The sequence below is a fragment of the Dermacentor albipictus genome, chromosome 8 (genome assembly GCF_038994185.2).
Source record: "Dermacentor albipictus isolate Rhodes 1998 colony chromosome 8, USDA_Dalb.pri_finalv2, whole genome shotgun sequence".
NCBI lineage: Eukaryota > Metazoa > Arthropoda > Arachnida > Ixodida > Ixodidae > Dermacentor > Dermacentor albipictus.
Window position 1 is genome coordinate 132,193,198 of NC_091828.1, and position 13,091 is coordinate 132,206,288.

Here is a 13,091-nt window from a genome sequence, read left to right on the forward strand (position 1 = left end):
CCCAGGAAGCGGCAAGAATTTGTTGGCAATAGATTGGTATTATAGATCTGTAATTGGACGTGATGGTTCAAGGGCTTGTTCTTGGGGCGGAAAATAATATATTGTGTTTTCTTTATATTTAAGTTAAGTTCATTGTTGTTTAACCCGATCTGCAGCTGACTCAGCCACTGATTTGCATGTTGTTTAAGTGAGGCTAGATTTGAACCAGAAAAGAAGACCTTAGTGTCATCCGCGAAAGGATAATATCAGGTGTCAGGGGGATGTTAACGAGATCATTGATGTATAAAATAAATAACAAAGGCCCAGGAATAGATCCTTGTGGCACACCGTACTTAATTATTCCTATGTCTGACAGAAATTGATTCATACTGGTGTATTGTTTTCTTCCTTTGAGATAACTGTCTATCAGCTCATGTGCTTTTCCTCTGATACCATACTTTTCCAGGTTTTCCATCAAAATTTCATGTTTAATAGAATCAAAGGCTTTTCGGAAGTCAAGGAAAATACCTAGTGTATATAGTTTTTGTTCAAAGTTTTTCAAAATACGGTCCTTTATGAATAGCAGTGCTGTCACCGTTGATTTTTCAGCCTGAAATGCATATTGTTGTTTACATATTATATTATGGGCATTTAAAAATTTGTTTAACCTCGTGTATATTATGCGTTCGGGGATCTTAGAAAAGAGCGGCAAAACAGAAATAGGTCTGTAATTGTTTAGATCATTTTTTCCTCCTCTTTTGAATGTTAAGGTTGTATCGCGTTTGAAGTAATGAACCGAGGCGACTTGTTGCTGAACAAAGAATGACCAACTGGTCGTTTATTCATACGCTTATGTACTTGCGTAGGCACCGAGGGAAAGGAGAGCCAGGGAAAGAAGTGGCAAACGATATCGGCGCACATGCGCGATAGCCCATTCTGATACATCTTTTCTTCATACAATTGGAAGACTTGCTTGTCTTCACACAAAAACACACACACACAAAAAAAACAATTAAGCTAGCAGACTTGACGAAAGTTTTCGTCGTAGCAAAGACGCTTCGGCTCCCTCCGGGATCTGGTAGACCGACGAATTGTTGGCAGTGCGGATGGGTTTCCTGGTGTGTCTTCTTGCCCGGCTGAGTCAGGAACCCCGGTCATTTGCCGGCTTGAGCAGTGGTCGGCTGCCGCAGTGTCACCTGCGTCGTTTACCGGTTCAAAATCTTCGACCGGTTGTAATACGTTATTCGGTTCCGGCTCAGTGTCTTCCCGGCTACTCTCGTAGTCGTTCACGTTTGCGAAGTGCTCGTCTGTTCGCCGTAAAATGTTGTCGATTGCGCCTCAGCTGCTGGTCGTTCTCAGTTTGGACCATATACGAACGTGGCGCTGCTTCTTTAAGCACCGTTGCTTTGCGTGACCAGTTCCCATTTTTTATCCGAACGACGTTTCCTGCTTCAAGAGGCGATAGCGGCTTGCCCCGCAATGATTGCCGATGTTTTGATACAGGGCATCCCCCATCAGTGTTGAACTCGGGAACAGTTGTCCGAAGACGACGACCTTGCAGCAACTCTCCGGGAGACCGTCCATCTTCTAAGGGGGACGATCGATAAGCCAAAAGGCCCAACCAGAAATCCTCACGGCACTCCGTAGCTTTCTTGAGAATTCTTTTAACAATCTGTACCCCCTTTTCGGCTAGGCCGTTTGAGCGCGGAAAATTAGGGCTGGATGTTATATGTTCGAAGTCGTACCGTCTTGCTAAAGCCGCGAAGTCACTTGAAGCGAACTGGGGCCCGTTGTCAGTGCAGACTTGCGCAGGAATGCCATAGCGAGAGAATATGGCAGATATCTTAGAAATGGTTTCCATCGCTGTTGTGCCCACCAACCTTTCAACCTCTGGGAAGTTCGAGTGGTCGTCATACACTACCACGTACGAGTGCCCTGCGTATTGGAACAGGTCAATTCCAACACGGTGCCATGGTCGTTCCGGTGTAGGCCGTAGCAGCAGGGGCTCGCTCGGTTGGCTGTAGGCGTATTTCTGACACACATGGCACGTTCGTACCAGGTTCTCAATATCACTGCTGAGTCCTGGCCAAAAAAACTAGCCTACGTGCCCTGGCCTTGCATTTGTTCTGTCCCAAGTGACCCTCGTGTATCCGCCGCAGAATTTCGGCCCTCATGGTTTTTGGTATGACAATCTTGCTTCCTTTTAGCAGTATGCCATCCACTGCCGCCAACTCGGATGTGAACGGCTTAAGTTCCCCTTGAATGGTCGCACCAGTGTTTAGTTGTTCTATAACGCTGCTTAAATACGGATCCGTGCGAGTTTCTTCTTCCAGTCGTTGCTTTGTTCTTGTGCTTACAAGGCTTGAGACCACTTGAACTGCGTGGATATCCACGTCTTCCGTTTCTTCAGCGCACCCAGGCAGCGTGGCAGCACGGGACAGCATATCTGCGAGCAGCAAGTCTTTCCCAGGGATGAATTGCAAGACATAGTCATATTTGAAGAGACGGATGAAAATCGCTGCAGCCTTGGTGGCATGTCCACAACACTTTTTTGAGCGATAGCAATCAGTGGCCTGTGATCAGTTTCGACCAGGATCCTGCGACCATACACAAACTGATGAAACTTTTCGCACGCAAAAACTATAGCGAGCGCCTCCTTTTCGATTTGAGCATACCGCGTTTCACTCTCACTCAGAACCCGCGATGCGTACGTGACTGGACGCCAGTCGTTTCCGTGCTTTTGCAATAAGGCGGCACCAATGCCGGTTCCCGAGGCGTCTGCCGTTACCTTCGTTTCTTTATTTGAATCGAAGAGTGCTAGAAGCGGTGGGTGTATCAGTGCTTCGCAGATCTGAGCCCATTCCTGCGCGTGCGCTGATGTCCATTCAAACACCACGCTTTCCTTCATAAGGCCACGAAGTAATGACGTCTTTTCACTGAGTGAGGGTACATATTTGCGAAAGTAATTGACGACGCCCAACATTCTTCGAACCGCCTGCTTATCCTTCGGAGGTGGTATGGCATGTATGCTCTCAATTAAGTCTGGGCTGGGACGGACACCATTTTTGCTGATCACGTCACCAAGAAATGTCACCTGTGTCACGCAAAATACACATTTTTTTTCATTAAACGTCAGCCCAGCTTGCTCCGCTCGCTTTAGTACGGCTCGAAGCCTTTCCTTATGCTGCTCTGTCGAGTCACCCCAGACCAGAATGTCGTCAATGTATACGCGTACTCCTGTCAGGCCTTCGAATATTTCTGTTAACGTCTTCTGGAAGACCTCGCTCGCGGAAGAGATTCCAAACGGCAGCCTTAAAAACCTGTAGCGCCCAAAGGGCGTTGCGAAAGTGCACACGCGTGACGTAGCATCGTCCAATGGTATCTGATGGAAGCCAGCGTTTGCGTCAAGCCGAGAAAAGTACTTTGCGCCCGATATTTCGCTTTCAATGTCTTCCCGGGATGGCATCGGGTAATGTTCCCGCATTATGCTTTTGTTTATGGCCCTTGGATCCAAACATATGCGAAGCCGGCCATCCTTCTTTCTTACTACAACTAAAGGGCTTACCCAGTCGGTAGGCTCGTCCACTTTCGCAATGATAGAGGCCCCTTCCATGCGGTTCAGTTCTTCGCGAAGCGGTTCCTTCATCGCCAACGGTACCCTTCGGGCAGGCTGCACCACTGGAACGGCATCCCGTCGCAGTACCATCTTGTACAGTCGCTTTACGCAGCCGGTTCCGCGAAATAGGTGGGGAAAAGCCAGCTGGGGAGCGCCTTCTTCGCTCGAGTCTACTGCATTCACTGTTTGAATCAGTCCGAATTCCCGACATGCTTTGAGACCAATGATGGCATGGCGACCTTTCTTCACAATAAAAAATGTAACGTCACGTTCTTGGCCGTTTATGCTCAGGACTTCTGTTGAGACTCCCACATGCTTGATAATGCTTCCGTTATATGCCGTTAAAACTGCTGTGCTTTTTCTTAGCTCCATTGATCGATTGGCACGCCTGAACACAGACAGAGGTAGTAGGTTGGCTTGCGAGCCAGTGTCTACTTTAAATCGCAGTTCTTGGCCGGCTATCTTGCCGCGAACTGTCCAATCTGCTCCCGCGCCGTCAGTTATGCCGCACACGCCGATATTCAAGATATCGAAGTTATCATCGGCCTTTTGTGCTTCGTCGACTTGGTTTATCTGGCGTCTTCTGCAATATGCCGCGAAGTGGTTCTTTTTCTTGCATGCGTAGCAAAACTTTCCGCGAGCCGGACATTCTTCTGGCGCATGAGTTCTTCCGCATTGACGGCATCGATATTGTTTTTTGCTGTCTCGTTCAGTTTCCCTCGTGTACTCTACTTGCAGCCTTTCCTTCGACCATGATGCATTTTGCTGCGCAGAAACTTCGGCTGCTTTGCACATTTGCTCAGCTTTCTGCAAGCTAAGGTCCTTCTCGCCAAGTAACCTCTGCCTGAGCTTTTTGTCGTTGATGCCAAAACCACTTGGTCCCTTATCATGGATGGTTCAAGCTCTCCAAAGTTGCAGAGTTTCGCTTGCTTCTTGAGATCCCGCAAAAAGCTTTCAAATGGTTCTGCCTCGTCCTGCACTCGAAGGCGGAAAACGTGCCTTTCATAAACCTCATTTCCTTCGGGGAGACAGTACTCTTCAAACTTCCTGACCAAAGTTTGATAATCTTCTTTGTCCTCACCTTCTGCAAACACGAAGTTGTTGTACACGTCCAAGGCATCGTCACCTGCGGTGCTGAGAAGTATTGCCGCTTTTACAGCTTCCTTCCTCGGCTTGTCTGACGACGTCGCTGTGATGTAGAGTTCCAACTTCTGCTTAAACAGTAGCCAGTTTCTTCTCAAGTGTCCAGAAAGCTGCAACGGCTCCGGGGGCTTGACGGCGTCCATTCTGCTGCCGCGACAAACACTTCTGACACCATGTATCGCGTTTGAAGTAATGAACCGAGGCGACTTGTTGCTGAACAAAGAATGACCAACTGGTCGTTTATTCATACGCTTATGTACTTGCGTAGGCACCGAGGGAAAGGAGAGCCAGGGAAAGAAGTGGCAAACGATATCGGCGCACATGCGCGATAGCCCATTCTGATACAAAGGTTACGCGTGCAACTTTCATTTTATCAGGGAATATACCGGTCTCTAATATGAGATTACAAATATATACTAGAGGACCTACAAGTAATGGAAGTACGGCCTTGATGGGGCGTGCACTAATATCGTCATTTCCTGGCGAGCACCCATCCTTCATTGCCTTTACAACACCTACAACTTCTTCCTCCGATCTAGGTATCAGAAACAGTGAATTGCTATTAGTGGAAGGAACATATGAAGTGATAAGCGTTAACGCTTGACTCATGCGTGAGCAATTTGGCGAACCTGCATTGAGAAAATGTTCGTTAAACTTGTTTGCAAGTGGTACACCTGAAAATCTTTTACCATCGATGTAAAAATCCAGCGGAATGCGTGCTTTGCCACCTTTTATGATGTTAGCTGTTTGCCACAATAATTTAGGACTGCTCATGACTGTGGAAAATTTGTTGTCGTAGTAAGCTGATTTTGCTTTCTTAAGATCTGAAGTTAAGTTGTTACGGAATTTTTTAAATTCCGTGAAATGAACCGGATCTTTAGTTTTTATGAAACGAGCAAACAGCCAGTTTTTTCTGTTGATACGCCTGTATAATACCGGAGTAATCCACTCTTTTCTTATCCTCCTGTGCTTTTTTATAGCCACGAGTGGAAAAGCACTGTTATAGTGGCGAAGCACTTTCTCTAAAAAAATGTTATATGCCTTACACGGGTTGCTTTCACTATATATATCATCCCAGACTACGTCAGCCATCAGTGAATGGAACTGTGCAATGTTATTTTCATTGATTATTCGTCGGAGGAATTTAGTTCTATCCATTTTTTTTCACCAAGAAAAAGAAGGCAAAAAAAGGAAGGTGATCACTTAAGCTCGTCAAAATTACACCGGATGTTATTTTATTTAAAGGTAAGTTAGTGAAGGACAAGTCTATGAGCGTTTCACAGTGTTGACTGATTCGTGTGGGCTTAGCTACAATATTTTCACAACCATATGATAACATCAACTCGAGGAGGTGCACCTGGCTAGCATTGCTTCTTAATAAATCAATATTCATGTCACCAAAGATAATAACATGTCGTTTAGTGAAGGTAGCATATTCAAGACAGGACTCAACGTAAGTAAGAAAGGTGCTAACTAATCCGTGAGGGGGTCGGTACGTGAGAAGTATAATTGTATTATGATTGGTCACACCAACTGTCTCAAAATCATCACAAACTACGGTGAATTCCGGAAGAACCCCATAATCAATGTCTTGCTTTATATACAGAGATACGCCACCGCCACGTCTTTCTTTCCTAAATGCAGAGACGTTGTCATAAGCTGTTAACTGTGTAACATCGCTATTTGATATATACCATGTTTCTGTAAATCCAATTATGTCAAAGTGACTATTTATGAGCTCGAGATCAGCCTCAATTTCAGCAATCTTATTTCTGAGGCTTTGTGCATTTAAATGATTCAAGGAAAAATATTTGCAATCGCTATTTTGATTTATGAACGTGTTAAGGGAGTCGCTAGTATAATACATCGTGAAGGTTAACAGTAACAGCAGCAATAAAAAAGAAACCAACTTAAGCAATTAGCTCAAGGTCTTGTTCAGAGGCAATCCTTGATGCCCTTGCGCCAGGTTCTTTCCTTACAAAGACCTTTCCATCGGAACACCACGAAAATTGGTAGCCTTGTTCGCGTGCTCTTGATTTGGCAAGCCATAAAAGCTTTCTGTTCAGTGCCGTCAGATTATCGAAAAAGGAAATGTCTTTATCACACTTCTTCAGAACTTCACGCTTTGCAAGCCAGTTTACTTTCACAGATTGTCGGGAAAACCTTATGAGAATGATTGGCACTTTGTTCACACGTGCTGGCAGGCGATGCAAACCGTCCACATCACACTCATTCAGCAGGGGCAGCTCGAGTTTCTGAGCAAGATTATTCAGTTTTCCGAGAAGGTTTTCTTTTTCGGTGAAAGATATGCCGTGAATTTCCATGTTGTGACGCCTACTGTATTGCTGCAATTCGTTTAGTTCCTTAGTTAGCCTTGCAACTTCATTTTTGTCTTGGTGTGCCTCTAAGACTTCTGCTCTCTTGCTAAGGCTCTCGATCTGCCCCTCATGTCTGTCAGACGTTTGTAGGAGAGCATCATACTTGTCTGACACATGTTGAACAAACTTTTCAATGTTACCGACAGTTTCCTTTAGGTTTGACAAGTCTTCCACTTTGGCAGTTAGATTTACCAGACTGCCATTAATCGCAGCAAGTTGCTTAATGACAGTTGAAGGTAAGTCATTGTTACGTTGCACTTTGCGCGAAGCGGTCATGCGACATGTTGGACACTTCAATGTGTTCTTTGCTTCTTCATTTTTCGTCTTGAACGCGCGTTCACTTATGCCAGAACTTATACACTTATATAGTACTATTTATTTAGTACGACACTATCCGGTTCACAGGCGCTGTGACACTCAGAAAGTGCTCATTCATCTGGAGCGGCAAGGACAGAGACAGAGAGCAGGCACCTGGAGAGGAGAAGCCGGTACTTTGCGACGTCAGCATTGACATCACACCAGGCGCCTTTGTCGGCGTTGCTGGGCTCGTGGGAAGTGGAAAGAGCGCATTGTTGGCAGCTGTGCTCGGCGACCTGCGCTGCATCGAGGGAGACATGCGTGTTGGTGTAAGCTCATCCATTGGTATTCGATGGCGAAAGCAGCACAAGGAAGCTGTAGAACGCGGGCGCGTCCTTTATTTCAAAATTCGAAACGTAAGTGAGAGCAGAAATGATGTCATCACACAGTAAAAAAAGTCTAGTTTAGCGTAGCTTTCCGTCGCTTTTTGGTAGCACCTTAAAATGCGTAGATAGCACTCGGTGGTGCCTGTAGGCTTCGTACGTGCCTACGGACAGCCATAAACTATTTAAGACTATCAGTAGGTGTGTAGTGTACTAAAGGGATAGCTTCTCCGATTCTAGCACAAAATGTGTTGTGTCAACCAAACAAAAGCAAACAAGCAAGCAAGCAAGCAAAAAAATGAATATAAAAATAATTCTAATCACAAGTTCGCCACTTTTCTACGCGGACAGATCACCCCGTAGTTAGAATTAGCAGTGTTGTGGCGAAATATTCTGAAGCCTAACAAATAACGTTAGTGTTTCTTTCTGCTTTTGTACATATTTTGCTACCGCAAGTCGGAATTATAACTAAGACTAGGCCTAGCCGTGTGCATTTCATTAAATGTCTGTGTGGCTGGCCAGCAATGAAAAGCGAAGGCTACTGATGCGACAACTGTCTGTACTTTTGTTAGGAAAGCAAGGTTTCGCACGTTGCGGACATTGTTGCGGAACAGGAGGAAATACGGAACGTTGCATTGTGCAACGAGGAGCCAACAAAGCGCCAGAGCTAATGCTGGGACTTTGGATTGAACAAAGCTTTCAGCTATATTTCACTGCACAATTCAAGTGGAATAGTTGCTGTGTTACCATACACCTATAAAAGGGAAGTGTAGGAATGAAAGCGTTAACGTTGCGTACACATTACCGTAATATCTCCATGCATGCCATTTCATTATTTTCATACCCTTCAGGAGTATAGCATGCTAAACATGCCTCCAGGCAAACACCTCCAGGATTCACCGAAGAGCCCCTCTCGCTCCAGAATACCCTGCACCGCGACTAACCAACTCTGTAAAGTGCACGGAATGCTGGGGCTCTTCTCAGCCGATCTGCAACTAAAGCCGGCTGCGTGTTTCAGAGAAAGCAGGATGGTTCACGTATTGTGAGCCGCTGATCCTTCTGTGAAACTTCCATTCAGCCGACGTCGCGCAGAGGGCGACCAGCAGTGGGCAATGGACGAGCATACCTTTCGGTTTAGCATATTTAAAGCGCTTGAAAACAACAAGAAACCGAAAGAGAGAAGCCAGAGACACCGAATGGGCGCTGATCAATTCTATCTGCTTTGTGTGGTGGGCTTTTGCTTTTCCAGTGCTTTAAGTATGTCAAACTACTCAAACTAGCCCAGTTGTCTGCCTTAATTACCTTTCTCTCGTGCTATATACTGGTTGTATGACGAGACCCGCAACTTTCGCACTACTGTACGCCATTGTGAAGATGCAGCGTAGTGCCTATAGAAATAACACCAGCATAAGTAACACCCGGAAGGTGAGAGATGGAAATTCAAGATGATGAGCAAAACAAGAACAAGTTGAAAGCGGGAGCCAATGTTTCGACAAGTGGACTTGTCTTTCTCAAGGCGACATATGCTTTCCTCGGCACAGTGTATATAGGTAGGCTTCTTCTAAAGGGGAGAGGGGGTAATGCGGGTGGGTGCGGCAACAAGCGAAGGGTGTGTCAGCGGCAAGGGTGTAGAATTGAGAATTAAGGAGCGCTGCGCAGAAGACCAGTCACACGGCCGTCTGTCAGCCACGTGTCAACGGCTGTGTGCCAGCCGGCGTGTCAATGGCGTGCACAGCATCTTTCTATGTGCGTCCCGTCCTCTATTGTGCTGTCCGGTGTACGTTTTCAGCGCTGTTTTTACATTCTCCTTCTATTTATTACCTGCCTCGCTGGTGGTCGTGGGCTATCGTGTCTCTGAAAGAGATATTAGAAGGAACGGCAGAAACCGGTGCTCGTGAAAAAAAATATATAGAAAATACTGAAATGGAATAAATAAATGACTAATTAAAAGGAACAAGAAAGGAAGAAAGAACTGTTTTTCACATAGGAATGTAAAATAAAAGAAAGATCATTACAAAAATAGTGAAATCATAACAAATATGTCGGTAACATAAGTATACTAATGTAACACTATAACTGAAAAACGACTCTTCTCGAATGGAGAGCATGGTTCTACTGTTTCTAGCTGGACGAGAGGATTTATATACTATGTAATTAGCAAGACGGAAGTCACCACGTACTCTAGCCTCTTGTATTCACAGCACAGAGTAGCTGTATTGTGCTACTAACTTGCGCAGCAGATTTGGATCGAAGGCTTTTAGCGTTCCACTGAAATATTGCGACACTTTAGTAACGACTATTCAGGATTGCCATCTGGTAGCACTTATGTGGACAGCTGGCGCATTAATGGCTCCATAGACAACAGTGCCTTTACCTTTGGAAGGCTGTTCGGTTGAGGTAGAGCTGTGACAATTCCTCGAACTGCAGCAAACAGCACGGGTCGAATCATCTGTCCAACACTGAGTGGCGCGGCTTTATCCTGGAATGCCTATGTTCCAGTCGCCGTCTGATGTGATCGTTGAGGGGTGTTCTGAGAAGATCGCTGAGATTGTCTTAGGTTAGGTCGTAGATACTGTTGCGATGTGTGGCCTTCAATGGCCGTAGCAGAATGATGACTCCGCTCTCTCTGAGACCCTTGCGCAGCTTGCTATGAATACGATGCTTCTTTTGATTTTTGTTCAGTTGCTGTAAACTGGCGATTATTCGCTGGGCTAACTGCATCTAGATTCGGAAGGGGCTCCTTGTATAGTGGTTGCTTCCCATGAACGAATTCATGTTTACGTAGCATGGATGTGGCCTTGTTCTGTGGACATCCTGAGAAAGAAGCCGTATGACTATCCGCATAATTTGCACATTTAGGTTGTCTCACAGACTTGCATTCCGCATGCTCATGGTTCTCAGAGCAGATTTTACACCGACGTGTCCAACCAGTTTTTTGCCAGGTGTCCAAACCTCTCACAACACCTCAAGGCAGGACCAAGGTATTCTGCCACCGGGTGGCCGGTGAAGCCCAAGTGGATTCTCGTAGGCATTGGCTTGTCATCTCTGAAGTGAAGGATCGAATTGTGCAAAGAGCGCGATCCAACCGTACCATCCTCCAGACGGTAGTATCTTGTTTGTGGCAGACTGATTTTGCTCCAAAATCTTTCAAAATCTAGAGCAGTTGCCCTTCAGTGTACTGAAGTGGCACATGACGAATCTTTCCGACATTTCAAGTGTACGAAGCCGGTATGTAGGGCTTAGCTCTTAGTCCTGCGACTTCGTGCAGTAAAATCAGTTTTTTCGCTGATGCCACTGAGGTAAGACTCACTGAAAAACTGCCGTCTCTGTTTACTCGGAACATTAGAACTTTTTCCTTTGCCGCCGAGACAATCATGCAGTATGATTTGGATTCACGTGCCAAAAATTGTGTCCTTCTGATGGTCGGAACACTACCAGGATTCCTTCTCTTCTTTTCTTTTCGTAGGTGACGAATTTGACAGATTCATCACCACAGTCAATGACTCCATATTCGCTTACGTCATAGTTTGAAGGACTGTCGTTCTCCTGATTGGATGTCTCATCAAGACGAAGTCTCTTGGTCTCACCTTCGCTGGGCTCCACCATATGATCATCGCATCAGCGCTTTGATCAACACTCTAAAGCAAAATTACACGCTTTGGGTTGTATCTTGCCACACAACAATAAACATAATCTGTCTCGTCCGTATTTCCTTTCTTTAATGCTGCGAGCCCGGTACTTCCCAGTAATGAACTGCAAGCGCCTTATCAGCATGACATAGCGTTCCCGACAGGAAAGTAGCGGGCGCGGCGTTTTCAAGACAGGAAACGCAAGCAAGGCAGATGACGATTATTGTTGTGTGGGAAGAAAGAACCGAAAGGGTGTAAAATATTTTTAGAGTGTAGCCGTGCTGGCTTGATGATGTCATGCACACGGTGTATGTTGGCAGAATCGTGGACGCGTTCCTGCGATGCCCTCACGTGCCTCAAAACACGCTGGCGGTCATAGGGCTCGTGCCGCCGTTCTCGGCTGCCGACCGCCGTCGCGGTTGGAGACGTCTGCGAGGGAAAAGGCAAACAGTCAAAGGAAGGTAAAGTCGTCAACCTGTCTACACAGAGCGCTCACTTCAATATCGCTCCTATCAATTGCATTCTCAAGTTTTTGCAGCCTGCCACTTTATCTATGCACTCTAATTTCTTCTCAGTGGTTAGCAATCTGTTCCGTGCTTGAATCATAGTGGACTCGGATGAGGCCTGTTTCTCTTGCATTAGCGAAATGTTAAACACAATTGTTTTTTGCGTTTATAATAGTTCCTGGAACATTGAATCCGTAATAGGCCCAGGGTTTACCTCGACATTAACTGACAATGAAAGCAAAAGACTTGCTAGGGCAAAACAATTATTTAGTTTATAATAGTGTGTGGACTCCGCAACACAATTAAGCAAGGATCGTCACTACGATAACCAAATTTCCAGCCACCAACCTGCACAAGTAGGGGCACACTAGGTGACATCGTCACGACTTGGTTGCCGTGTCCACTTCTACTAAAAGGTACAGTTTAATGCAGCACCAACCTGCAAGTATCGAACTTGGTTACACTTTCTGCGATGCCGCTTGTCACCACTACCACAGAGCAAATGCACCGATGCTAGCGGAGCCTTGTTCATTTAAGGTAGCTCGATGACGTCACCGCTGGATGTAATCGTGGAACGATTCCTCTGTCAGCACCGGTGCCACGTGGGTGATGTTTCCAGGGAAGGATAGCTGCAACTGCAAGTATCGAAGAACTTGGTTACACTTTCTGCGATGCCGCTCGCCCACCACCACCGCAGAGCAAATGCAGTGGTGGTGGTGGTGGCGAGATACATAATATTGTGTCTAATAACAACACACCTACCTAGTCACTATCTGAATTCTTAAATAACCACGTGTCAAAGATAGCTATGACGCTACCATGTTTTGTTCAAGACACGCCGCACTTCCTTCGAATTATCTACGGCATCAACGCCAACCAAATCCTTTGCGACCGCGCAATTCTAGTCACTTTGGTAGTTTCTGCCCTTTACACTAACATACCCATGACTGAATGAATTGAAGCCGCATCGAAATCCCTCGCAATCAATCCCCAAGCAACCGCTTCTAAGTTTACCTGTCGCGCCTTAGGTTGGTTCTCACGCTCAACTATTTTGAATTCGATTCTATTCACTACCTGCATACTTTCGGCACTAGCATGGGAACACCATTCGCTCCCACGTACGCGAGCATTTTCATGGGACAGATTGAAGCTGTCCTACG

General features: G+C 45.9%; 1 protein-coding gene across 2 annotated transcripts in view; it reads left to right on the forward strand.

Annotated features, from left to right (window-relative positions):
* The window catches only part of LOC135905857 (ATP-binding cassette sub-family C member 2-like), a 79,829-nt gene that overhangs the window by 25,702 nt on the left and 41,036 nt on the right, over positions 1-13,091 (forward strand). For both annotated transcript variants that reach the window (XM_070523016.1, XM_065436972.2), the window contains one exon: positions 7,522-7,742. In XM_070523016.1, coding sequence (XP_070379117.1) covers positions 7,522-7,742 — 221 coding nt within the window. The remainder of the gene's footprint in view (positions 1-7,521; positions 7,743-13,091) is intronic.